The 26856-nt window shown below is 50.1% G+C and overlaps 1 protein-coding gene across 1 annotated transcript; it reads right to left on the reverse strand.

The window, feature by feature from the left end:
• Positions 1-1057: 1057 nt before the first annotated feature.
• Positions 1058-25171, reverse strand: ANKLE2 (ankyrin repeat and LEM domain containing 2). Its single transcript, XM_061169464.1, has 13 exons — positions 24963-25171; positions 17381-17851; positions 14322-14528; positions 13072-13265; positions 12805-12993; positions 10234-10356; positions 8534-8600; positions 7146-7318; positions 5894-6000; positions 4853-5043; positions 3918-4557; positions 3244-3375; positions 1058-2918 (listed from the first exon to the last, which is right to left on the reverse strand). The coding sequence occupies exons 1-13, from the start codon at positions 25147-25149 to the stop codon at positions 2768-2770; spliced, it is 2832 nt and encodes a 943-aa protein (XP_061025447.1). The 5' UTR covers positions 25150-25171; the 3' UTR covers positions 1058-2767.
• Positions 25172-26856: the final 1685 nt, after the last annotated feature.

The following is a 26856-nucleotide window of genomic DNA, read 5'->3' on the forward strand; positions in this document are numbered from 1 at the left end:
TGTGCTAACGTCTGAGACCAGAAAAGCCAGAGGTGGCACCAGGGGTCTGGCCTTGGGCGCTGTGAGGCCCCGCAGCCGAGCCCTGGGCCCCCGGACCCTCGGGCTTGCGCGGCCACCCTGCTGTCCTGTCTGCAGACCTGGCTTTTCCATGGCGTGTACCCCCTTTACACTTGACCTTTGAGAAGCAGGGCAGCATTTTAGAAACAGGAAAGGAGCCCAGGGGCGGGACAGTGCTGTTTGGATGGGGTCAGTTAGTTACAGGGGCCCAGGGATGTCGCACTGGAAACCGCCCCGAGGTAGGACAGATGACCGAGAACTTCTGAAACGTCGGGAACGTCGTCCTAAGTTTGACCAAAATGGAAAACCACGCCAAGAGCCCGTGTAACGGGAGGGCTCCTGAACTGACAACAGTAGGAACAGTAGTGGTTCCTACTGACTGTGTTGCTGTTTGTTTGTTCCAAAATATTTTCTTTCTTTTGAGACGGTTGAGGAAGGAGCCCGAGGGCACGTGTAAGCAGAGACCCCTCCCTGCGGGCCTCCGCCGCACGCACAGACCTGCACGGTTCCAGCAGCCTGGGGGGCAAACCCGGCCGGGGACGCCTGACGAGGCAGTCACCCCACAGCTGTTCCCTCTGAGCTGCGAATGCTTCTGGAAACATCCAAAAACTAACTATCCCAGAGGATCCGTCTGGGTCCAGGAGCGGGGAACCTTCTGGAGCTGTGTGCACTGCAGCCCATGGCACCTCAGCCACCACCCCCTGCATCAGGGGGTTCCCGTCACCTCTTCCCAACTGAAGAAACTACACACTGATTGTCAATGTCACAAAAAGGCTCCCCATTTCCCAGGGCAGTTATAAAATATCTGATAGTTTAACTGATGCCAAGATTTTTCACAACCGTGTTTGTTAGGAAAGAAAGGGCCCCAAACAGCAAATAAACCACTCTCAGATTAATGTTCTGTTTAACCAAAATAACTGCTTAAAATTTTGCTAAAAAGGACACTTTGCCTGGGCACAGGTGAGAGAGGTCTTTCTGAAAGCTCAGAATGATTACCACGTGGTTTTAAAAATAATTTATTTCATTAAGTAGTTTTAAAAAGACAAAATCACCACAGGACACACGACAATGCATTCAGTGGAACCGGGGCCAACTTATACAAACAAGTGGAGAAATAGTCAAAGAAGGCCTAAACTTCAGAAAACAGGAATAGCGGTCTGCAAAATAAGGGCAAATCACCAGTTTAACAACTTCCATCTGAATATTTACAAAAATAATATATAGGACGGCATGGTCAAATTTTAGAGAAAACAGATCATCACTATGACTACATCTGTGTTCTGATTTCTTTGAGAGTAGAGATGTCTTTTAAAAATGCCATTTGGTTTTTAGAACAGAATGTATTTTTCTGTCTTATACTTAAGTCGTCTGCTACACAAGTGAAAACACCCTGTGTAACAACCTTTTGAATTTTAAAATCCAAATCTTGGTTCCAATATTCCTGACCTGTCTCTCGTTATCGTGTGAAAGAAATGTTTTGTTTTGGGTTTTTTAACATAAATTTAAATTCAGAATATTTACAAATAAAAAAATCTCACGTCTACTTTCTATCACTGTATATTCTCAAAAAGTAAGTAAGTTCGGGAAAACCAAAAGTGATTTACAAAAGGCACTGAACTCAGCAGAAGCGTTAGAAGTTTTCACTTTGGATCACACACTGGCAGTGTCCCCAGAACACTGCTGTGAGCAGTCGTTGGTGACACCCAGAGCAACAGCCCTCAGCTTGGCTGCAGCGTCCTGGCACAGAAAGCTCTGTGCGCACAGAGCCTCCAGCAGGTACAGCCAAGGGGGAGGGAAGACAAACTGCACTAAAGGAACGGAGCTGGGATCAGATACGTCCTCCAAAGTAAACCTTCCTTTTCTGTACCAAAACGCAACGCGCTTTCATAAAGCAAATCCAACTGAAATGCGTTCTGAAGTATGGGGTCCATTTCGAGACTAGGAAACGACTTTCAGGTTAGTCTATCACCACTGCACTGACAGCTAAATAAGGTGCGCTGTGAAAGGTCCAGTGCTGGTGAAAAAGAAAATACCTTCCAGTGACCGCTGGTGCGGGAGCTGTGTGTGACTATTTGCATGACTCCCAACGGCTAGATTTTTTCCAAGAGAAAAGCTAGTTTCATCCTCTGGTCACTCATTCAAATGACTCAACTTGTAAGTGTCGCTGCAAGTCTCCGACACGTTGAAGGCTCGTTCACTCCTGGATGCCCACCTCGCCAGTGTCTAATCAGCGGGGCTCACCAGCAAAGCAGAGAGGCTTTTCTGTCACGAACCAGGAAGTCAAAGACCCTCCCCAGCAAAGGAAGAGGCACAAAATTCACCTGTGTTTTAGGAACAGAGCTGAAGTGAGCGCAGCTGCTGTCGGGGGATGGGGGCCCGCGGGGCACCCCGGCCTCTCTGGTGCCCTCCTGTGCACCTGGGGCAGCTAACTGGAGCCTGTCGCCACCACATGGACGGTTTCCAGAAAATCTGCGTCTTGAGTTTGCTTTCACCCACTTCTCTCCAAATATCAGAAAGCTACATTTTATACAGGACATCTGCATTTTCTAAAATTCTTTTACCCTCTAAATGAGGATTGATAAATTAATCGGAATATATTCTTTTTTTGGGTGAAACTTTAGCAATAAACACATTACCTTTCTTCTTCCCTTTTTTTTTTTTTAAAAAAACCCAAAGAACAAGCTGACAGCCCCAGCAGCGCGCACGGGCCCTACAAGGTGGCGAGCTGGGCCAGGCGCGCCGTCCGGTGGAGGTGGCCCCTGCGAGCGGGGCTGTAGCGCCCGGGGCTGCCGCCGCTAGGAGGGCCACCGATGTCCAGCAGCTGAGACTTCACCTTCCCTTTCAGCGAGGGGCTGGGCCAGCTGAGGAAACCGAGAACGGGCGGTCAGCAGGGACGGCGGGACGGGGTGGGGAGAGCGGAGGCCACAGGCCGGAGCTGGGCCCCCGCCCCGGGGACCGCTGGGGCTCCGGGAAGAGGTGCCTCCCACGTGACTGCAAGCTCACACTACTGCGTCCCGCACGAGGGGCGTGGGACCGGAGCAGAGCCCCGGCTGCCCCGCCCCGCCCCCCTCTGCTCTCAGCAGCACCCCTTCTGCTCTGCCACCCCCGGCCACAGGGCGGGGAGCTCCCCGTCAGCTCGGCGAGCTCCCCATGAACCCGGCGACACCGTCTGCCGGGCCGCGGTACCTCTGTCTGTCCGTGGGCGAGTAGCGCAGCACGGCACTCCTCCATCTGTGCAGGGCCGGGTACTGGTGAGGGTCCACGTCCGCGCACTCCAGGGCCGCCAGAACATCGCGATCCAGTTTGGACGGCTCTTCTCTAGAAGGCGCGAGAAAGAAGCAGAACAGCCGTGACCACACACGCATCCGGCACCACCGCCCCCTTCAGAACCCGCAGAGCAACAGAGGCGTGTGTGAGGGCCCAGCACCGCCACCGCAGGCTCCGGCGGTCGGGCCGAGATCCAGGCAGCGGTGGGACACACTGCCCGCGGGGAGGAGACCCCGGCCCCGCTGGGAAGATGCGCTCTGCGTACCCCCCTCCAGGATGATGGAGCAGAAGGTGGGACGGGCCATCAGCTGGGCAACTGAGACCGACCCCAAGACGACCTTTCTTCCTAAAACAAACTAAACCCACAGGACAGCTCAGTGATCGTGGGAAGCACAGCGGCTGCAAGGACGAGTGAGCAAGGAGGCCGCCGTCTCCCGCCGGCCTGGAGGACACCCGAGGAGCCACAGACTCAGGAGGGAGACGGAACCACAAGCGCCCATCAGGCAGGCCAGGGTGGAGGGAACTGTCTGGGAATCACACAGTGGCGCCCGTGCCCACAGCCCCTCGACATGTGTGTGCTTCCCGACTCGTACCCAAAAAGGAAGAGGCTCTGGACGGGCTCCTTGGAGGCAGGGACCCCCGAGGGCTCAGAACCGCCACCGTGACGGGCCTCTTGCGTGGGACTGTCGGGGTCCAGGCACATGTCAGCCATTCCAGCTGACATTCCGTGCTCTGTCCTTCCGTGGTCATTCCCGAGTTTGTCAGCAGCAAGAGGTCCTAACATGTCACTTTCTGCTGTGTTCACTCTTGATGTCAGGATCTTCTTATCTCTAGTTTTCACAGTTGGACTGGGTGTCTTAGAAAAGCTACTTTCTAGATTCTGCAAATTCAGTTTATCAAACTCCACAGTCAAGCCGGAGACAGGCGACAGGAAGGCCTCCTCCCTACTTGGGGCCTTTGGCCTCTTCCCACCCAGGGCCTTGCTGTCACTCGGGGGGCTGCAAAACCCATTTCTGCTGCTGCGGGGACTGCTCGGGGCTGCGGCTTCTATGAGGTCTGTCTTCTGCTCCAAGGGGAGGATGTCACACCCCGAGTCTCCAAAAGCAGCCACCGTGGGCTGGGTGTTGTTCCGAGCTGTGTTTTGCCGGTTTTTGATCTCTTCCAAACTCATGTCATCATCTTCATCTAGAAACGCCCTCACGGAGATCGAATTGCTGCACTTCCTGTGACGGCCTGTGAAGGAGAGACGGTATGGATGGGGGCTGTGGGGTGTCACCCCGCACAGCACAAACCCTGTGACGAGTCACTCCCGCATTCCAAGCCTCCTCCTCAGATTCCACGACAGAAAACCACTTGCAACACGCCTTGGGAAAGGCAAGCAGGAGCCCGCAGACAGAATTCCAGGCTCCAGGCCCAGCTGTTCCCCCTCACAGGCAGGAAAATGAGAAGGAAGCCGGCTGGTTGCCACAGATGTGGCCACAGGACGGGCTGCAGCCCCGCCAACCGCGGACGCACTGCATGTTCTTACCGAGGGCTGAGGCGTCCTCCTGCAGACAGGCTGCATTTTCTCCCGTGTCTTGTTGGGGCTTTTTGCCCACTTCCTGCTGAGTGAGATATTCTTCTAGTTTTTGCAGGCCCGCCTGGGAAGACAGATCAACAAAACAGCCCAGAAAGTCCCAGTATTCGACCCAGGGATACCCCAGCTCATGAGCCAGCTCCCTGTAAGAATAAAGCAAATTAACCAGTTGTGAGACCAAAAGAAAAACTCACAGAACTGACTAAATAGAAAAGGGCCATTTGACACTGGAAGTGCCAAAACGGCACCTGCAACCTTGGCTACAATTCCATTTTATCCTAAATTGCGGGCTGAAGTAGTATACACTCCACTTCCTGAAGCAGCGCTCCCTCACGGGGTAAGACCACGTTACAGGGCAAGCCAAGGTCACAGGGAGAAAGGAGACCCCAACAAAGTGTACCACTCACACCAACACTCACGAGAGACCAGAAAAAGGGCAAACGGTAAAACTCCACTAACAGAGGACATTTCGGTTCTCATAAAACTGTACAAAGTCGGAGATGATTCTGGTTTGGGCCAGACGTGAACATTTAGAGGTCCTTTTCACTTTCAAGTTGTAAAGCTAAAGCTGGGCACATATTTTGAGAAAAAGTTCTAAAATGATTCAATTAAGCTTTATTTGCTTACACTGTAAATTAGCTTCTTAACTGTGGAAAAAAACACTTTCCAGGGACTTCTTTCACTAGTAGTTTCTGGCCACACCCCCCCTCTTGTATTTGATTTTCTCCTTCGTTGTGTGGCACCTTCTCCCACACACTGTCATGCCCCTCGGCCACCTCACCCCCGGGAGGGACTGTTTAACAGAGACTTTTGCTGCACAAGCTGCAGTGGGCCCGTTTGCAAGGAATTAGACCTTAGTGAAAAGGCCTTAAAAATCTCCAGTCAGTGCTTTCTGGGAACTACTGTTTTGAAAGCCCCAGTCAGCACACGAGGGCACAGCACACGAGGTGACGCCAGCACTCGGCCCTCTGTCACTTCGTGCCCTTTAAGTACCTTCCCACTCTCTCGATGCCTCTTTCCGGATCAGACTTCCTGACGCTGTGGAAGAAGCCCGCTTTCTCTCGAGGTGGGGTTTTCCAGAGTCGGCGAAAATCTTCCGCCTAGAACAGAAGTGTGTTGGGCTGCGCAAGGCACCCACGTCACCAGGCAGCCCTCCCCCACCAACCCAGCGCGGGCAACATGCCCACCTGCCCTGGAGCTGAGGGGCCGTGGCTGCGTCCCGGCGAGGCCAGGAGGGACCCTGGCAAGGCCTGGGCTGGGCTGAGGGTCAGAGCTGCCCCAGGAGGCCCCGAGGGAGACACTGCAGAGCTGCCACCCCGAGGGCCTTGCGTCACCTTCCCATCACACGACAGGAAAATAGATATTTGTGCTTTCGGTATTTCATGCAGCTGAATCTAATCCTAACATTTTTACAGTTTCAGGGAACTAACTATTGACAGTTACAACTTTATTTTAAGAGGAAAGATTATATACAGGTCAGCGTATGAAGTACCTGACTTCTGGAAGTGAACACCAGAGTTGGCAAATGGAAGTTTCCTAGTGACAGTACAAATCCAAGGACCCTGGAATGGACAGCCTAGCCACCTGGGCAATATGGTGTGCAAAGGGCCATGGGCACTTGGGGGAGGGGAGTCAGGTGACGCTGGTGTGAGGAGCGTTAGCCCAGGTAAACCTCGCTTCTCAGAAGCATGGCTCAGCACACACCCGCCCTGGCTAATAAGAGCAGGGTCAGGCTTCCCTGGTGGCGCAGTGGTTAGGAATCCGCCTGCCAATGCACGGGACACGGGTTCAGGCCCTGGTGCGGGAAGACCCCACGTGCCGCGGAGCAACTAAGCCCGTGCGCCACAACTACTGAGCCTGTGCTCTAGAGCCCATGAGACACAGCTGCTGAGCCCGCGTGCCGCAACTACTGAAGCCTGAGCGCCTAGAGCCCGTGCTCCGCAGCAAGAGAAGCCACCGCTACCCACAACTAGAGAAAGCCCATGTGCAGCAACAAAGACCCAACGCAGCCAAAAGTAAAATAAAAATAATAAAATAAATTTAAAAATAAGTAAATAGACGTTAAAAAAAAAAAAAAAAAAGAACAGGGTCAAGACACTCGTTTCTCCAGGGAAGTTCTGAAGCCTCACTGACAACTCCCTGGGGTCCTGGTCTCAGTGACCAAGCACAAAGCAAAAGGCTGGAACAACCCAGCATTCTGGTGGGATGGCCAGGAGCTATTCCAGAAGCTTCCACAGACGCTCACCTTGGACGGACTCAGGGGCCCTGCAAAGGCTCGCAGGGTCAGAACAGGGTCTCTGGGGCCACCTCCACTGTGGCCGATGTGAGAGACCTCGCCCGTGTGGTCTGAAGACCACAGCTCCCCGATCACGGGAGAAGACGTGTCCTCTGCCCTCAGGAGGGGCACGTAGTAGTGACCTGGGAGAGGAAACACACCGGGGCTGGACCATTTGCGTGGACAGCCCCGCACCCAGTGGACGTCAGGCACCTGGGAACCAGCCTGAGAAACAGTGCAGTTGCTACCTCACGGGCTCTGCACGCGAGTCAGCGATGCTAACAGTAAATAAAAAGGCCGCCACAGCTCCGGAGCCGAAGGACCCGGGCAAGAGGCCAGTCCACACCGGACTCCTGCACGTAACGAGCCCTGCGTTCTTCCTCTGCGGGGAAGTAAAAAGAAGGAGAAGAGAAGAGGAGGGGGGGCGGCAAACACCTGCTCACCCCCAGGTTCTTATGAGGCAGGACCTGTGAACCAGAGCAGCGGAAGCCGAGCTGGAGAAACATTGCCAAGAAGACATGTTTTACCCCCCCTCCCTCCCCAGCCCCCTCTTCTGTTTCGTATGTTACAGTTTTGTATCACTGAACGCCCGTCTCCAAACAGACCTAGAATCACAACCTGGAAAGAAGAAAGGCAGTGAGGCCACAGGGACGGGGGGTGGCAGGAAAGGCCCAGAGACACCGGGTGAGCGACAGTGGTGGCCGCCGGGCGCCACCGCAGGCCTGGCCGACCCGTGCACTAAACGGAGACCAAGGTGGGAGTCGGGTAGGAATGGCAGCCGAGAGAGAAGTAAGGACGGGCAAACAGGGGAGGCCAAAGAGCCTCAAGCATCCGTGGCAAGGCCATCCAGCGAGTGGGACCAACTCCTCAAACTGCCCGGAAACAAGGCAGAGGAAGAGCTGGCAAAGGCCTCCCGCCCCTGGCTACCTTCGCGCCCCTGCGGCCTGAGAGCCGGGAACTTGGGTCCAGAGGCGTGCGGCCTCGAAAGCCGAGTGGGAAGCGCTGCCCCGCAGGCCACGGTCTGAAGGGTCCTCGGCCTGGAGCGCGGCGATCCGGGGTGGCGAGGCCGCAGGGGCGGAGGACCGGCTGGCCGAGGGGCTCCAGGCAGGCCCCTCCCGCCTCCCCGCCGCCCCGCAGGCTGTGCCCGAGGAAGAGGGCCGCGGAGGTCGAGGGGCAAGGCCGTGAGCAACAGCCAAATGACAGACAACTCACTCTCCCAGAAACGGGAGGTGGCACACAGGGTAACTCGGAGGGTCCCAGCGGCCCACGCTTCACTCCTGCACGCGAGGCCCGGCCCAGACGCCGCCCAGGCCTTCCCCCACCGTGGGCCGCACCTCGGGCGCCCACTCCCCACTTACCCTTTAAATAGTCTCTAATCCGCTCCTTCAGTTCCACAGATTTATTTTTGCTTCTTTCACAAATAACCTATTTTTAAAAAAACAGAGTACGTGAACGCTCTAAATCTGATTTATCACATCTTCTTATCATTAAAACGATTTCATAAAGGCAAGTTTTAAAGTCAACGAAACAAGGACAGTCCCTAATGCTGAGTATTTCATAAAGCCCACAGTAAAAGACGTGTGCTGAACAGTGTAACCCTCCTTCTCGTCTTGTAGAGGCTCCGAGGGGCCAGGACAAAGAAGAACAAACTCTGAGATCACAGGTGAGTTTTATCTTCTTTCTTCATGCTGCTCTACATTTCCTCATTTTCTGCAAGGAAAGGAAATCTTAAGGTGCACCATCAAGTCAGAGCAGAGGTGCAGACACGCCCGCACCTCCGGTCTGGGCACCTGACTGGCTAGGAGCCTGTCTGCTATGGTTTGGCTGGGTTGACATACAACTCCCATCTAACACGAACACAAGTTTTATTCTTGCAACTACAGGAATCGATGTTCTCAGCCATTAGAGAACTGTGAACATTTTAGCTACAAACAATAAAAAAACCCCAAAAAACCAATAACCTTAAAATAAGAAGGAAGGAACCACAAAATTACCACCTCCTGCCAGCCTGTGACAGAAACAAACTACAACCGCACAGTGGACCCTTCAAGTAGTGCAAGTGTTTTCTTTTAAATTCTGTAACTGATTGAGAGAGATGTCCAACGCTTTAAAAACGTGTTACCAAATAGCACTTTATATTGAGAAAATATACATACACATGCACACAGAAAGTTGAGTCAGATTTATGCAAAATAATGCTAATTTCTGAGTTGCGGAATTGTCCAGTAAATTTTATCCTTTTTATGTGTATTCTAAACTTTCTACAGAAGTGGGCACGACTTACATAATCCTAGCAACTACAGAGGAAGTGTCACTGCCAGAATAGGACCTTACAGATTCTACTTCCAAAGGGCTGGCAGGTCCAGGCCAGCTAACAACTCCAATGCCTGGGACAAATTAACCATCTTCCAGTTCTTTCAGGCCCACTCTCCTCTCCACCTCACTGCACAGAGGCACCTCTGCCCTCTCTAAGGCACACTGTGCTCAACTGCTGACAGATCGTGACAAGGCCTGTTTCCTAAGGCTTGTGGGGGCCAGGTGAGAATGCCGGGGAGGGGCTCAGGACAGCGCCTGGTGCACACTGAGCTCAACACACGTCAGCTACTTTGAGCAGCAGCGTCCTCACCAGCACATCGTCCCACCATCATCACCATCTCCACCATCCATCAGGCAGTCACCACCAGCCTCACCACCACCATCCTCACCACCACCAGCAGCAGCAGGAGCACCACCCCCTCTGCTCCCTCTGGCCCTGGTCAGCCGCAGCGCTCACAGAGGGAACCTGACAAAGGCAGTGCGCTGCTGAGAACAACGTGACCACCAGCTTCAGGGAAATAAAATCAGCAGACTGAGGCAGTTCGCTCCCTCCTGGCTTTACGGAGGCATCTTCTTCACAGAGTACATCTTACTCAACAATTAGGGTTCTAAGATGTGCCACAAGGCAAACACATTCACACAGAGTTACCTGAGTCTTCACAATAGCTGTGATCGCAGACTGTAATTTTATGTATTTTCATTTCTAACACTATGTAGTAATAGCATTTTAACAGGTACTTACATCTTCAGGTGTTTTATCATATTTATTTCTTGGGTTTTTTACAATCAAAGGGTGTGAAGAGAGCACATTGACCACATCTGCGTTTCCAAACTTACAAGCAAAATGCAATGGTGTGTCGTAGCCCTGAGAGAGATGAAAAGGAAGAACACTTACTTCTTATACACACTTTTTTGTTTCATAAGGTTGCTTTAAGGTAAAAATAGGTATTTAGTAAAAACAAACAATCAAACAAAAACCCTCAGAAATAAAAGACTATAAAAAGACAGTGTTTCTATAAGTGAAAAGTAACTGGCACGCGAGCACACACCCACTTTATGCCAGGGCGTGAGCCCAGCACGGCGCCCCAGTTCCTGCATGTCTAGTGCCTGTGGGGAGCTTACAACGGAGCTAGGGTGTAACACCTGCTCAGCAAATGGCAGCTTTAACGACTCAGGGCCCTGTACAATGTCTTAAAATCAATGTTCAAAAAGCAAAATAAACAGATGAAGACAACATCCAGAATGAAGCAAAGACCACGATCTGGTCTGTACTCGGAACTTTCTCTAGTCGCTAATATTGCAGCAAACGAAACTCTCCCCTCCTGACTTCACGAGGTTTTTCAGTGCTGGCCTGCCCCTGGTGGCGTCCTTCCCCGGGCTCCCCGCAGACCAGCAGGCCCCCCGAGCTGTGGAGCCACCACCTTCGGCACCTGCACCTGGACAGCCTCAGGCTCAGAGGCAGCACGTCCCAAACAGAACCCGCTCAAGTCCACCTGCGGCCACCGCACGTTCCAGCCCTCAGGTCCCTCCTCCGGACGCCACGCTGCATCCCCAGAGCTTCTCCCCCAGCTCCCTGGAATCCCAAGGGCCCTGCTGCCCGTGCCCACACTCCCGGCTCCAGCACCCCCTCCACTAGGTGACCCCCGGCCGGCCTTCCACAGCTGCAGACGACACAGGGAGAACAAGCCGACCTGTGCTCCAGTCAGGCGCTGCCTGGTCCACGGTCCACCTGAGTCGCCTCCAGCCCTGTGGCCCAGGCTCCAGCATCGGCGGAGCTCCCAGCCAGCCCCACGGGGCCGGGGCTGCTGCACATCGGGGCGGCCGTGTCCACTCGGCGTGCAGGGCATCAGACCGCAACAGGCCCCGTGCACCCCTCTCCTTCTGGCCACCCCTCTCCCTCACGCACATAACGTCCTTCTCTAACCTGCTCCGAGCCCCGCCAACGTGACCCCAGCCTCTGCCCCATTCCCGCGTGGCCGGCGGGCTGCGGGCCCTCCCGCCACGCCTGGTGACCCAGCCTTTCCTCCACACCACACCCTCTGGGGAGCCCCTGGGCTTGCTACACAGTCCAGGCGCTTGAAGCGATGCCTACTCTTAGCGCCTTACGGTCAGGGGATGTGACCTGTACCATCTAGTTTCAAGAATTCATTCAGTGGTCTTTGTGGATCCACAGATGCGTATTTTCAACGAGCGCTGCACAGGCATTAAGAGAAGACTGTACGTCCCGCCGGGCACACGTTCTGCATCACACGGAGGAGCTACACTTCCCGACTGAGCTGTCACACACCCTTGTTTTGTTCACACTTAGTCTCACGGACTTTGATTTTGTTCCTTCTGCCCTGTTTCGCACTTAATATTGCTTTCACGTGACCACCGTTTTCTCTTTTATGCCCTTCTTTAATTTTGCTAGCACGGCCAAATTCATCCCCATTCCCCCTTTTCTTTCTTGTTAATTGAAAAGTTATTCTTGTCTGCAATTCTGCGGTTCAATGTATCATATTCAGTATGTTACGAAATAATCCAATAGGCTTTTTTTATTCCCTCTCCTGCCCACCACGACTTCTCAAACCCTTAGGTTTCTCTCAGAACAGAAACAATCTTTGGTTCTCAGCCATCCCTGGGTTTTCCCTCATATGAATATGTAAAAACTCTTCTGTTTCAAGAATCCTTACTTAAGCCTTGTGCACCATCTCCCCACTGGGACTTCCCTGGTTGTCCAGGGGTAAAGAATTCGCCTTCCAATGCAGGGCACGCGGGTTCGATCCCTGGTCGGGGAGCTAAGATCCCACGTGCCGCGGGGCAACTAATCCCGCATGCCGCAGCTACTGAGCCCACGCATCTTAACTAGAGAGAGAAAAACCCAATGCCACAACTAGAGAGACACTCGGGTGCTGCAACGAAAGATCCCACATGCCGCAACTAAGACCTGACGCGGCTAAAATAAAGAAAGAAATAAATGAAATAAAAATTTAAAGAAAGACATATTTAGGACACTAGACTACAAGGCACCAAAACCTTTCTACGTCCTTCTCCCTTTAGCTTTGTGGCACTCGCCCACCCTCCTATCAGCTCGGGACTCTCTGAACAAGGCCAGGAGGGACGTGTCCTGGGGGCGGCTCCACCCCAGCTGGGACCCAGGCGCGCCGGCCAGCGGGGTGCACGTCTCACGTGTGAGCGGGTCTGGGTCCAACCGTATCTTTCTAAGCTCTCTGACCTCAAGGAACGCGCGTCTCCTCTGAGCTGACGCAGTGCAGGGACGCGGTAAATAAACACCCCACACCGTTTCCGCCCTGAGCCCGGCTACGAGGCGCACCCCTCTGTCAGGTGTGTTGAGGTACAGGTCCACCACGTAGCAGATGCGCTTCTCCAGCATGTGCGGCTCGTCGTCCGGGTACATGAGCCGCATAAACTCGGGGTTCTCCAGAGTCGCCAGGGTCAGCTGGCACAGGGCAGCCTGGTTCTCTTTGGCAGCAACATGCATGACGTTGTACCGACATCCTTCCTGGAACAAAACCACAGATTTTGGGCTTCACTTTCGTCACCGCAGTCTTGACGCTAATGATGCTGGAAGCAGGCTTACCTGTACGATGGTCGGGTTGTCCCCCGAACCAATCAGATACCGGGGATTACTCCAGATAAGGTCGGAAAAGGTGTCTTCCTCTCCCTTCTCCACAGCTTTCCGAAGTTTGGCAGTGAGATCTTGCGTACGGGGACTTTTATAACTGTTCGCTCGCTCTTTGCTTGCTGTTTCCGAATCAGACAAGTACAGCCCGTCTGTTAAGAGACAGAATTTAAGAACATTTAAGTTCACATTTTCTCATCATCCACTATGCGCGTCACTGAGGGCAAGAAAAATCTTTCGCACAGAGGCTGACGATCTCCTTGTAGTGAAAAGTAAGAAACAAGATGATCCACAGCAGACGGATGTGTGTCCCAGCCCACGGCAGGGAGGGAAAGGCTCTGTGGAGAATGCGGGGGAGGAGTGGGAGGGCACGTGGCCAAGACACCACCCACACTCGCAAGGGACCGTCCAAGAGCCAGGAGCATCCCCAGAAAGGCAGGGAGCCAAGAGGGACTTTTGCTGGCTGAATCACGACACCTGCGGAGGTAGGAAGGCTATCTTGAGGAACCTTCACCAAGTGTGAGGGGCCTCTAAGCGCCCCAAATCACTCTGGCCTCTGTGAGGTGGCACACGGACTCTCGATCCAAGGCCAACTGTCTGCAAGGAGAGGCGCATCCTCGGGAACCCCAGCCAGCCCGGGGAGCAGAGCAGCCGTGAGCCCACGGAGGGGAGGGGACCAGACGAGGCTGGGACCCCGGGGTTTTGTACGATGCTGACAACAAAGGCCCCTCACAAGACCCTGGTCCTGAGCTGGGAGTGGCGCTGGCCAGCTCTCTGGCTGGACGGTTCAGCTACCACAGAATCGTCTGCAGCCAAGCAGGTGCCACAGTCCTACCTAGAAGGAGGTGTAGCTTCAGGGGGGGAAGTAGAAAGGTCTCAGCACCTAAAAAGGCCCTGAACCCAACAGGCCGCAGGGAGCAAGAGTGTGACAAAGGGGACAGAACAGAAGGTGACGGAGGCCCTTTCGCGGCTTCTCCCACGGTCCCCTCAGCAGCTGCCTGACCCACGTGGCCCCTGTCACCTCCACCCAGACCAGCCCACTGACCCACCGTCCTCCAGCTGCTCCACGGCCTGGGCCTCAGCTCTCGGTTCCCAGCAAACCGGGCTGCTCTCAAAGGTGGGGAGAACTAGTTACCCGGAAAGAGGGAACAAAATACCCAGGAGTAAATCTGACAGTAATGCCAGACGCGAACTGCTAGATAATTTACCTTTTAACCCACCACTGCTAAAGAGCGGCACTGTTTTCACAGGAGAAAGTGGTGAAGAGGTTTTGCTTGGAGAAGGGAAATAATCACAGGTTCCTCTAGCAAATTTCTCTGCATCCTCTCTGCTTGTAAAAGCCTTAAATCGGGATCCTTTGATCATTTTGACAGCTTGCAAGGCTTCCTTCTTGTCTTCATAAACGTGAATCCTTTCTGTGCGGGAAAAGCAGAGATGAGTAACTGCAGCCACCGTCACTTAATTCACACTTGAAGCCCTGGGTTTGGTAACTAACGACTGTTAGCCAGTGGTCTGGTTCTTCTCTTATTAATATTTCAGATTTTTAATCTTCAAGAAAAAAGGCTTTAGTTAGTGAAAAGAACACAATAAGTTTGATCGTATGTATGTACATGGATATAAATGATACATATTTTGTACCTATATATATAGTTTTTAAATTCAAGGATACTATTCCATACTAAAAAATAAAATTTATGGACCAACGATCTAAATAAAAATAATTTTAAAAAGTAAGTAAAAAACTATGACTAGGGACTTCCCTGGTGGTCCAGTGGTTAAGAATCTGCCTTCCAATGCAGGGGATGTGGGTTTGATCCCTGGTCGGGGAACTAAGATCCCACAGGCCGTGGGGCAACTAAGCCCGTGTGCCACAACTACTGAGCCTGTGCTCTAGAGCCCGCGAGCCACAACTACTGAGCCCGCGAGCCACAACTACTGAGCCCACGTGCCTAGAGCCCGTGCTCCGCAACAAGAGAAGCCACCACAATGAGAAGCCCGTGCACCGCAACAAAGAGTAGCCACCGCTCGCCGCAACTAGAGAAAGCCCGCGCACAGCAACGAAGACCCAATGCGGCCAAAAATAAATAAATAAATAAATAAATTTATTTATTTATTTTTAAAAAAAGGTCAATAGACATGACCAAGCAAATCATCAAATAAATACAAATAGACTACACCCATATAAATAAGGTAACTGACAACAAATAGCAAGTGTTGATGAGGGTGTGGAGAAAAGTGAACCCTCCTGCACTGCTGGTGGGAATGTAAACTGGTGCAGCCGCTGTGGAGAACAGTACCGGGGGTCCTCAAAAAGTTAAAAATAGAACCACCATGTAATCCAGCAATTCCGCTTCTGGGTATTTATCTGAAGAAAACAAAAATGCTAATTCAAAAAGATACATGCACCTCAATGTTCACAGCAGCGTTATCTACAACACAATAGCCAAGATTTGGAAGCAACCTAAGTGTCCATCGATGGATGAATGGATAAAGAAAATGTGGTATGTATATATATACACAGACGCAGACACACAGACACACACACACACACACACAAGAATACTACTCAGCCTTAAAAAAGAATGAAATCTTGCCATTTGCGGCAATATGGATGGACAAGGAGGGTATTATGCTAAGTGAAATAAGTTAGACAGAGAAAGATAAATGCCATATGATTTCACTTATGTGGAATCTAAAAAACAAAACAAAGGAACAAACAAAACAGAAACTGAGTAACATACAGAAAACAAACAAGTGGTTGCCAGAGGTGGGTGGGTGGGTGGATTAACGGAAAAGGTGAGGGAAATTAAGAGGCACAAACTTCCAGTTACAAAATAAATGAGTCACAGGAATGAAATACACAAGGGGAAAAAGAAAAAAAAAAAAGGTAATAGACCTAAAACAAGATAGAGATTTCCCTTATTTGAAAGACAAAAAGGGAAGTTTAATAACATGCAGTATGGTTGATGGAACAGAAACAAGACACCCGTTTTCTGTTTTTAGATAGATAAAAATGTACATTCCATATTGTACAGTAGAGAGACTGGAAAAGTTACTCTCTCATCCACAGTGAATGATAACACCTTTTGGAGGGCAGTAGCCCTCAAAGTTTTAAAAATGCATACCTTTTGACTGGACACTTATACTTACCAATTTTATAAAAATAAAAACAATGTACATACATACAGATATATTTTTTTCTTAAATTTAAATTAAAATATATTAAAAATAAAAATAAGATAAATTTATATATACGAATAAAACATAGTAAGTAGGGTCAGGAATGATACACAAAAGTACTTATTAAGTGGTTACTTCTACAGAGTAAGATTCCGCTGGGGAGGAAGAAATTTCACTTTTACTTTATAGACTATATATAAAATGTAAACATTATATATACTTTGTTTTACAAAAAGCAACTTCATTCTGATCAACATCAAGCTTTCATTACTTCTTTCCAATTCTATCTATTTTAGTCTTGTTTAAAATTACAATTCTTTAATGTTGAAAATTATTTATACCTTCATTGGCCATTTGCATTCATTAATATAAGAGGTGGTCAGGTTACAGTGAATTTAAAAAAAGAAAAAAAAAGGAAAAAGGAGAAAGGAGGAGAGGGACTTCCCTGGTGGCGCAGTGGTTAAAAATCCGCCTGCCAATGCAGGGGACGTGGGTTTGAGCCCTGGTTCGGGAAGATCCCACATGCCACGGAGCAACTAAGCCCGTGCACCACAACTACTGAGCCTGTGCTCTAGAGCCCGCGAGCCACAACTACTGAGCCCGCGTGCCACAACTACTGAAGCCCGTGCACCTAGAGCCTGTGCTCCACAAGAGAAGCCACCGCACTGAGAAGCCCGTGCACTGCAATGAAGAGTAGCCCCTGCTCGCCGCAACTAGAGAACGCCCGCGTGCAGCAACGAAGACCCAATGCAGCCAAAAATAAATAAATGAATGAATAAATAAATTTATTTAAAAAAAAAGAGAGGGAGATGGTTAATCAAAAAATGGAGCCAGCCCATAAATATTTGTAAGTGAAGTATATCTCCACAGAATCCAATTTTCTTAATTTCTAAAAATTTCTATATAGATTTACAAAAAATTCAGGAGCATTCTATATAAAAATGCTAACAATGGTTAATTTGGAGTGATCAGATTATGGTGATTAAAGTCTTCTTTCTTCTCCTCTGTAGTCTGTGATTTTCAAAACCCCTCTCCCCCTGCTGTCCACGCACCACCTGTGTAAGAACCACGGCGCTGGTCACATTACCATTTCTCGCCGGGGCGTCCTCGTACGCTGGGCACACCCCATAGTACAGAGGCGGCTCTGCAGAGGCCCGCAGCATGGCTTTGTGGCTGCCGACCCTGGCCAAGGCACTGAAAGGCACTGAGCGGGTCTCAGAAGTCACAGCATCTTCCTCCGGAGGATTCAAGCCCACACCATAACCAAAATCTCTGTCTTCAGAAAAGCTGACCCGCTCAGCCGGGCTCCCTACCGCAGACTTCACAACCCTTTGTGTGTCCTGGCCCAGGGCTGGGGCACCTGCAGCGGCGTGGTCGGGAGGGTGGGAAGGCAGTGTACCGTGCTCTAATAAAGACTGAGCCAATTTTTTCTCAAAAATAAACCTTGTGGTTGATGTAATGGGTCCACATTTCAATCCAGCTTTGATAATTTCTTCTCTAAGGTCATCTGGATTCAGGAGTTTCAATCGAGCCAAGATGGTATCCATTGTCATTTCACCTAGGCCCAAGACAACAAAAATCAATCTGATGGCTGTAAAGTACATCTTCTCTTAAACAAATTCAGCAAAGTTGCAGGATGCAAGATTAATGCACAGAAATCTGTTACTTTTTTATACACTAATAATGAACTACCAGAAAGAGAAAGTAAAAAATAAATCCCGTTTAAAATCACATCAAAAAGAATAAAATGCCTAGGAATAAACTTAACCAAGGAGCTGAAGACCTGAATAGACATTTCTCCAAAGAAGACATACAGATGGCCAACAGGCACATGCAAAGGTGCTCAACATCACTAATTATTAGAGAAATTCAAGTCAAAACCACAATGAGATATCACCTCACACTGGTCAGAATGGCCATCATCAAAAAGCCTACAAATAATAAATGCTGGAGAGGGTGTGGAGAAAAGGGAACCCTCTTGCACTGTTGGTGGGAATGTAAATTGGTGCAGCCACTATGGAGGACACTATGGAGGTTCCTCAAAAAACTAAAAATAGGGACTTCCCTGGTGGTCCAGTGGTTAAGAAGCCGCCTTCCAATGCAGGGGATGTGGGTTCAATCCCTGGTCAGGGAACTAAGATCCCACATGCCGCCAGGCAACTAAGACCATGCACTCTAGAGCCCTCGCGCCACAACTAGAGAGAAGCCTATGCACCGCAACGAAAGATCCCACATGCTGCAACAAAGATCCTAAGTGCTGCAACTAAGACCGACACAGCCAAATTAAATATATAAATTAATAGATAGATAGATAGATAGATAGAACTACCATATGATCCAGCAATTCCACTCTTAGAAAGAAAACAAAAACATTAATTTGAAAAAATATGTGCACCCCAATGTTCATAGCAGCATTATTTACAATAGCCAAGATATGGAAGCAACCTAAGTGTCCATCAACAGATCAATGGATAAAGATGTGGTATGTATACACAATGGAATACTACAAAGCTATAAAAAAGAATGAAATCTTGCCATCTGTGGCAATATGGATGGACAAGGAGGGTATCATGCTAAGTGAAATAAGTCAGAGAAGACAAATACTGTGTGTAATCACGTATGTGTGGAATCTAAAAAATAAAACTAGTGAATACAACAAAAAAGAAACAGACTCACAGATATAGGGACCTAGTGGTTACCAGTGGGGAGAGAAGAGAGGGGAGGGGCAAGATCAGGGTATGGGATTAAGAGATGTCTATGTATAAACTAGACAAGGAACAAGGATAGATTGTACAGCACAGGAAATTATAGCCATTATCTTGTAATAACTTTAACTTTTAATGGAGTACAATCTAAAAATATTGAATCACTATGCTGTAACCTGAACCTAATATGATATTGTAAATCAACTATACTTCAATTTTTAAAAAGTGGCAAAAACGCTGGCTTCAGGGAATTCCCTGGCGGTACAGTGGTTAGGACTCCGTGCTTCCATTGCAGGGGGTTCAATCCCTAGTCGTGGAACTAAGATCCTGCAAGCCTCATGGCACGGCCAAAAAAAAAAAAAGCTGGCTTTAAAGTTTCATTTCAATCCACTATTTCCCCATATTCTTTGGAGTCTATGAACTTTCTATGAGAATTTTCATTAGGTTTTTGTTTCCGAATTTATAACAATCTAAACAAGATTAAGATAGGCAGTGTCTGGTTCATTTGGATAAGAATCTTACAGCCCAGTGCTGTGACATGATCTGATCACACCAACATTCTAGGGAGGTCAGCATGCTGGGGAAACAGGCACACCCATTAGTTGTCACTTGCAGTGTGATTAGGAACAAATCCCCAGGAAAGCAACTGGATAATATGCATCAAAACTCCAACTGCAGAAAGTTATCCTACAGATACATTTGCACTTTATTTCATAAGTGATGAGAAATTATGCAAAGATTTAAACAGAAGAGCATACAGATAGCTCCACAGTCATTTTGCTAATACTGAAAACAAACAGCTAATGTTTAACGTTTGGGGGGTTTCCCACATGCCTGGTTCTGTCCTAAGCACCCTGCCTGCACTAAATTATTTAAAATTCACGATAACTCCACATGGAGGTTTTTCACCATTGCTCACTCCTGCTTTACAGATGGAGATCCTAAATCAGAGAAGCTAAGTAACTTGTTCAAGTTATTCAGCCACCAAGCAAGTGGATGTGAACTGCAGCTGGAGCTTTAATCGATATATTTACAGAAAGAGCAGTTAAATCTATGGGGTACAGGTTTAAGCATGGTCAGCCAGAACTGGGGAGAAGGTAAGAAATGACGGGGTACAGGCCACTGCTGCAGTTAATGGGGCTGGAGATGAGTGCTCAGACTAGAGAAAAAGGATGTCTTAACCACAGATTAGATGCTGGGCTCGGGGGGGTGTCTGAGGGATTGCAGTCAGCCTACGATAATACCTAGATTTCCAGCCTAGATGCTTGGAAAGAGATTCTACCCAAGGCAGGGAATATGAAAGAACAAATGGGGATTTAGGCGTTGAGCATTAGAAACACCCACTGCACATCAAGTGGGCATTTTGATTTTCAAGTCTGGGATTCAGAAGATAAGAAGCTCAGAGTGAGAAAAACAGCTCTGGGAGTCATGAGCCCATAGGCGGTGGTTATAACCCAGGGATAACAAGGAACACACAAAAGGTCAGTAAGCCGAGAATGGGATCTGAGTAACAACAAAGATTGAAAGACAGGTGAGAAAGAAGAGAAACTCGAAGAGGCGATCAAGAAAGAATTGGACATGTTAATACTGTGTATCAGTGAAGCTAGAGTAGAGGGTTTTAGGAGGTGTTTACAGATGAAATGATAGGGTATCCCAGGATTGGCTTTAAATTACTCCAGGAGAGCAAAACAGAGGGGGCAGTGACAGATAAAACAAGACTCACAAAATACTAATACCTAATACTTGCAGCTGGATGATGGAAATTTCTGCATATTTCTTTTGTAATAACTTTTTATGATACCACCCTCCCCCCCCTCCAAGATTTCAAAAATGGCTATTACTTATTTTAAACAGTGAATGTATTGCACAGCCCCCTCTAGAGCTGCCAAAGAACATGAAGGGGGAGGCCAACTGACCACAGGATTCCACTCAGGGAGCACCCCTAAGGGTAGTCTCTGAATATTGGGTATAAGGGCAACAGAAGTGATAAGGAACTGATATGAAAGGTACAGGACAGGCTGAAGCCACATGCAAGGCAAAGTCTGAGGGGTAGGGGCGACTGGGGCAGATGCTAGGAGTTAACAGAGAGGAATCCACCCGATCCTGATAACATTCTCTTCTGCAAACCATCTCTGTGTGTTTACTCAAAAGCTACCTTTTTTTCCTATTTATTTATTTATTTATTTTTGGCTGCGCTGGGTCTTCGTTGCTGCGCGCGGGCTTTTCTCTAGTTGAGGCGAGCAGGGGCCACTCTTCGTTGCGGTGCGCGGGCTTCTCATTGCGGTGGCTTCTCTTGTTGCAGAGCACGGGCTCTAGGCACGCAGGCTTCAGTAGTTGTGGCATGCGGGCTTAGTTGCTCTGCGGCACCTGGGATCCTCCCAAACCAGGGCTCGAACCCGTGTCCCCTGCATTGGTAGGCGGATTCTTAACCACTGCGCCACCAGGGAAGTCCCGAAAGCTACCTTTTTAAGATAGGCTAGTCTGAGGGGGTTCTGTCCTTGTAACCAAGCAAGCCCTAAATGGAACAATTACATTATATCACTAACTGGGTGAGCTTGGGCAAGTTATGTAACTCTAAGCCACAGTTTCCTCATCTATAAAATGGACATAACAGATCTGCTTCTCAGCTTGTAATGAGAATTAGATAAAAAAATGGATGTGTTTGACACTGACAAATTATCCATTAATGTCAGTTAGGGCTATGAAGTTATCGAGTAATATAGGCTTATCAGCCTTGGAGAATACATAGTATGCTAGAAAGTCAACTTGAATAAAGACAAACATGTACATTCTGTTTCTAATTTTTTTTTTTTTTTTTTTTTAATTTTTGGCTGCATTGGGTCTTCGTTGCTGTGCGCGGGCTTTCTCTAATTGCGGCGAGCGGGGGCTGCTCTTCCTTGCGGTGCATGGGCTCTCGGCACGCGGACTTCAGTAATTGTGGCACATGGGCTCAGTAGTTGTGGCTTGCGGGCTGTAGAGCGCAGGCTCAGTAGTTGTGGCGCACAGGCTTAGTTGCTCCGTGGCATGTGGTATCTTCCCGGACCAGGGCTCGAACCCGCGTCCCCGGCATTGGCAGGCAGATTCTTAACCACTGCGCCACCAGGGAAGCCCTGTTACTAATATTCTTAATACAATATACAAGTATCTGCTCATGTGTGGAAAAGAAACAAAGGATAAAGCAGAAAATAATGAGACTGCTTAGCTTCAGGGGAGGGTGTGAACCAGACAGGAAGGACAGAGGGCAGGGGAGAGCAGCACTTCTGAATACGCCTTCACATGTTCTGACTTTTAGAAGCATGTTTGATTCACATACACAAAAAATACGTAGATAAACAAATGGACAGGGGGAGACCCCCAAGTGGAATACAAACCAAAACAAATTCGCTCAAGGGTATTACAAGTGAGTATCATAATAAGTGGGGGAGAAGGAATGTACTAACTGAGAGATAACAACACATGACCACGTCCTCTAAGGGTAAAGACAGAGGAAGGACAGACAAACACTATACTCTAGCTGGCAGGTGGGTTTTCACAGTGGTAGAGGCGAGCAATTCTGAAGCTATCTTATGTGTGTTCTAGAAACCAGCAAATAATTGTATATACTGTGGCTAATGAGAGCCAGGCTCCTCACTGAGAAGGGAGAAGCCCTCAGCAAACTTCTGTAAAGGGCTGGGGAGTAAATTTTGAGTCTTTGTGAGCCAAAGTCCCCCCAAACACTCAAGAAGAGCCACAGAAGGAAGAATATGGCTGTGTTCCAAAAACAGGTGCGGGCAGGATCTGGCCCGTGGGCCACAGTTTGCTGACCCTGGGCTGGAATTAGAAGTGTCTGCCAGACCTCCATCCATTGACTAATAGACAGACAGAGATGTAAAGGTACAGGTATAGGAAACTGAGGTAGGTCTGCAGACTGGATAATACTTCCTGGCTTTCCTACTTGTAGTGATTATGTAAGATACTAACGTTGGGGAACCTAAGTGGATGTATACAGGATTTCTTTAACTCTTTATTTTGTAATAATAATAAACACAAAAAGTTGAAAAACACTACAGAGAGAAGGTCCTGTGGACCCATCACGTGGCTTCCCTCAGTGGCACACCGTAAACACTGCAGTGCGTCATGCAAACCTGGCAGCTGACCCTGGCGCAGCATAGCGAACTAGACCGCGGCCTCACCACCTTCTGCAGTCACTCTCCTCTTGTGGGTCTTTGTATGTAATTCCATGATCGTTTATCACACATATGCTTCACATGGACATGATTAGTTCCTGAACTGTTCCATCACCACAAAGATCTCCCTCCTACTGACCCTTTACTGGCACATCCAACCTCCGCCACTGTCCCCTACCCTCGGCAACCACTCATTTGCCCTCTGTCGTTACAATACTTTCGTTTCAAGAATGTTACATAAATGGAATTGTACACTACAGACTTTCTGAGACCGGCTTTTTTCACTCAGCGTAATGCCCTTGAGCTCCACCCAAGTTGCTGATGGCTCAATAGTTCTGCCTCGAAGTTGAGACACAGATGTAGAGAACAAACGTATGGACACCAAGGGGGGAAAACTGCGGTGGGGTGGGGATGGGGGTGTGCTGAATTGGGCGATTGGGATTGACATGTATAAAGTGATGTGTATAAAATTGATGACTGATTAAAAAAAAAAAAAATAGTTCTGCCTCACTGCTGAGCAGCATTCCACAGCTTGAAGGTGCCAGTTTTACCATGCACCCCTCGAGACACATCTGGGCTGTTTCCAGTTTCTGGCAATTACAAATAAAGCTATAAACAATCGCATATGGGTTTTTGCGTGAAAATAAGTTTTCGTCTTTCTAGGATAATGCCCAGGAGTGCAGTACAGGTTCAACTATTTGAGAAACTGGCAGTCTGACCTCAGAATGGCTGCACCTTTAAAATTTCTACCAGCAGTAAATGAGACCCAGTTTCTCAGCATTTCCACCAGCATTACGAAATGTCGTCGGTATTTTTTATCTTAGCCATTCTCATAGGTGTGTGGTGATATCTCATTATAACTTCGATTTGTATTTCACTACTGGATGGTGATGTCGAACATCTTTTCACAGGTGTTTACTTACTCTGTACTAATGACTTAGAAATGAAAGCTAAAAATTAAAAAAGAATTTAACGAATAGGGCACTCCAAACTCTAATCTCTTAGCCCCAGACCCCACTGGCCTCGCACGTCCTTTAGCTTTAGGGTCTGCAAGCCTTTCGACTCGGGCGTCCTGCGCTGGGTTCTCTGGCACAGTGTCGACAGTGTAACTGGACAAATGAGCATGCTGTTTCCTAAAAGTACCACCTGAAACTTTCTTAAGGGGATGAGAGAAGGTAGGACAATCAGCATCTCAACAGGTTGGAAGGCAAGCTGGACCTCGTGTCAACAGGCCTACGTCCCCACCTGGCTTCTGCCTCGGACCTGTGTCATCTCTGCCGAGCGGGACCTTCCCGGAGCCTGTTTCCTCAGCTGTAAAAACTAAGTCACCCATAAGGACGGCTTTCGCCCTGAGAGTTCAAGGTGGTGTCATCAACTATGCTTTCTGCTAATAAAATTTCATCTTCTTATCAGAGTACTTGAGGAGCTCTTGCTTATCCTCCAGAAAGAAACCAGACTTGCGGGTAAGAGGGTGAACGAAAACTGAACGAAGGCGCGTTCCGGATGCGCGCAGGGCGCACACGGTCTTCTCAGTCAAATCAGGGGCTCAAACCAGCAAAACTGCGCACAGATGCGGCACCCGGGCTCCCACACTCACCGCTCTCCCACCGTCTGTGCGCGGAGGACTCGTGACTTTTACTCCAGGTCTTTTCCCAGAACCCCCGACTCAGGCCGGGGACGGGAGCCCCGGGAGGCGGGAGGGGAAGGGTGCGGAAGCCCGGGGGGCCCGGGCCGGGGAAGAGGGGGCGAAGGATCCAGGCCGGGGAGGGGCGCGGGCCCACCGGCGGACCGGCCTTACCTGGATCAGGGACTGGGCCCGCGGCCGCGCAGGGCGGCGGGTCGGGGGGCCAGCTCCGGCCCAGGCCCCGCGGCCGCCTGTCCAGCCGCCGCACCAGCCACCGCACCGCGATCAGCAGCACCGAGGCGCCCAGCAGCTCCCAGGCCAGCGCCGCCCACTCGGCCGCCGCCAGCCGCGGCCACAGCATCGCCGCCGTTCGCCCTGCCGCCGCCGCCGCCGCCGCCGCCGCCGCCCAGGTCCTCCCGCCCGAGGACCCCGCGTGCCGGGCTGCCCGCGCCACTGCCTGACGGCGCAGCGCCCGGAGGCGGCCGGCGCGGGGCCGGGTCTGCACGCGCGAGACAGGGCGCTCGCCTCCGCGCCCGGCGGCCCGACGGAGGAGCGCGGCCGCAGTCCCTGCAGGCGCGGGGCTGGAGAGGACGCTGTCAGGCAGTGGCGCGGGCAGCCAGCACGCGGGGTCCTCGGGCGGGCGGACGGCCCCCTGGGGCGGGTCCAGCGGTCCCTGAGGCCCGGGGCGGGGTGCCCGGGGGAGGGGTCGTCCTGGGCGGGCCTCGGGGCGCGGCTGTGCGGTCCGCGAGGATGCTGCGCTGGGGCTTCAGCCCGCAGGCTGGCCGGGCCCAGGTTCCGGTCGCGGCGGGACCACAAATGAACCGCTCCGGTTTCCCTGGAAACGACCAGCTTTGTGTTGCGCTGGGTGGAAACGCGGCTGCTTCGGCAGGTCAAAGCGACCAAGATCCTACAGGCGAACGTCGGGTATGTTACTCTCACGGACACACTTTCAAACAGCGGAGGTTCTGACAGCTTGGGATTCTAGAGAACGAGTTTCTCCGCCGAAGCAAGCCGACTTCCCAGCCGCAGCGTGACTCCTGTTAACTTTGCAGCAGACTCGTCTCTGCGTCTGGCTTCTCGGGCTCGGATTACTCTCTTAGCTGGAGTAGGTTACTTTCTCACCACCCTAGCCCTGAGGGCACCCACGGCTTCCCAGAAACGGATGCACAGCTGTACCTAAGGTGTCAGGCTCCACGCTGTGTGACCCCATTCACTGGACGTTCACGCAAAGGGACAGGCAGGGGAGTGGTCGCCGCGGGCGGGGGAGGGGCTGACTATAAAGTGGCTTAGGGAATTTTACGGACTGCTGGAAGCTTTTGTCTTAATTGTGGTGGTGTCACACAACTACATATGCTTGTCAAAACTCTTAGGCATGTACAATAAAAAGGGTGAATTTTACTGTGTAATTTATACATTAACTTTTTAAATAGAAAAAAACCTAAAGAAATAAAACTGACATCCTTGGTTAAAAAAAATTGGATGGTACTGTCAGTTGAGCACGACAGAAGAATCCGTGGATCTGAGGATGGGCGCGATGCAAATCAAACCCACAACGGTACTACTTTGCGCCCACCAGAATGGTTCAAATTAGAAGACTGACAGTTTCAAATTCTGGTGAGAATGTGGGTCAGTTTTATAATTCTCATACACTGCTGGTAGGAGTGTATAATGAGCCAACCACTTTGAAAACTATGAGGCAGTTTCTTGTGACGTTAAATGTAGGCCTCCCTATGGTTCAGCAGTGCAGCCCTAGGTGTGAAAAAGAAAGTTCACAGAATGTTCATAGCCGCTTTATTCATAATAGCCAAACGAGAAACACCCAGGTGTTTGGATAAACCCCATAAGAATGGACAAACAAATTTGGAATCGTCATATGATAATCCTATGGAGGTTTATTATTAGCAACAAGGTGGCTGAATCTGAAAACCATGCTAAGCAAAAGAACTCCACACAAAAGTGGGAAGGCAAAGCTTATGGTGATAGAAATCAGAACAGGGGTTGCCTCTGAGTGGGGTGGTGAGCTGGGAGGGACATGAGGGGACTTTCACTGTGAAAGAGACGCTCTGCA

Source organism: Eubalaena glacialis, chromosome 15 (genome assembly GCF_028564815.1).
Source record: "Eubalaena glacialis isolate mEubGla1 chromosome 15, mEubGla1.1.hap2.+ XY, whole genome shotgun sequence".
NCBI classification, from domain to species: domain Eukaryota; kingdom Metazoa; phylum Chordata; class Mammalia; order Artiodactyla; family Balaenidae; genus Eubalaena; species Eubalaena glacialis.

Bases quoted from the DNA above. Each gene is read 5' to 3' on its own strand.
- ANKLE2 (XM_061169464.1), bottom strand. From the start codon at position 25,149: ATGCTGTGGCCGCGGCTGGCGGCGGCCGAGTGGGCGGCGCTGGCCTGG. The intron at 12,994-13,071 runs GTAAGCCTGCTT...GTTTTGTTCCAG, and splicing joins ACAACCCGACCATCGTACAG to GAAGGATGTCGGTACAACGT. The intron at 5,044-5,893 runs GTACTTAAAGGG...TTATTCTTACAG, and splicing joins GGCATCGAGAGAGTGGGAAG to GGAGCTGGCTCATGAGCTGG.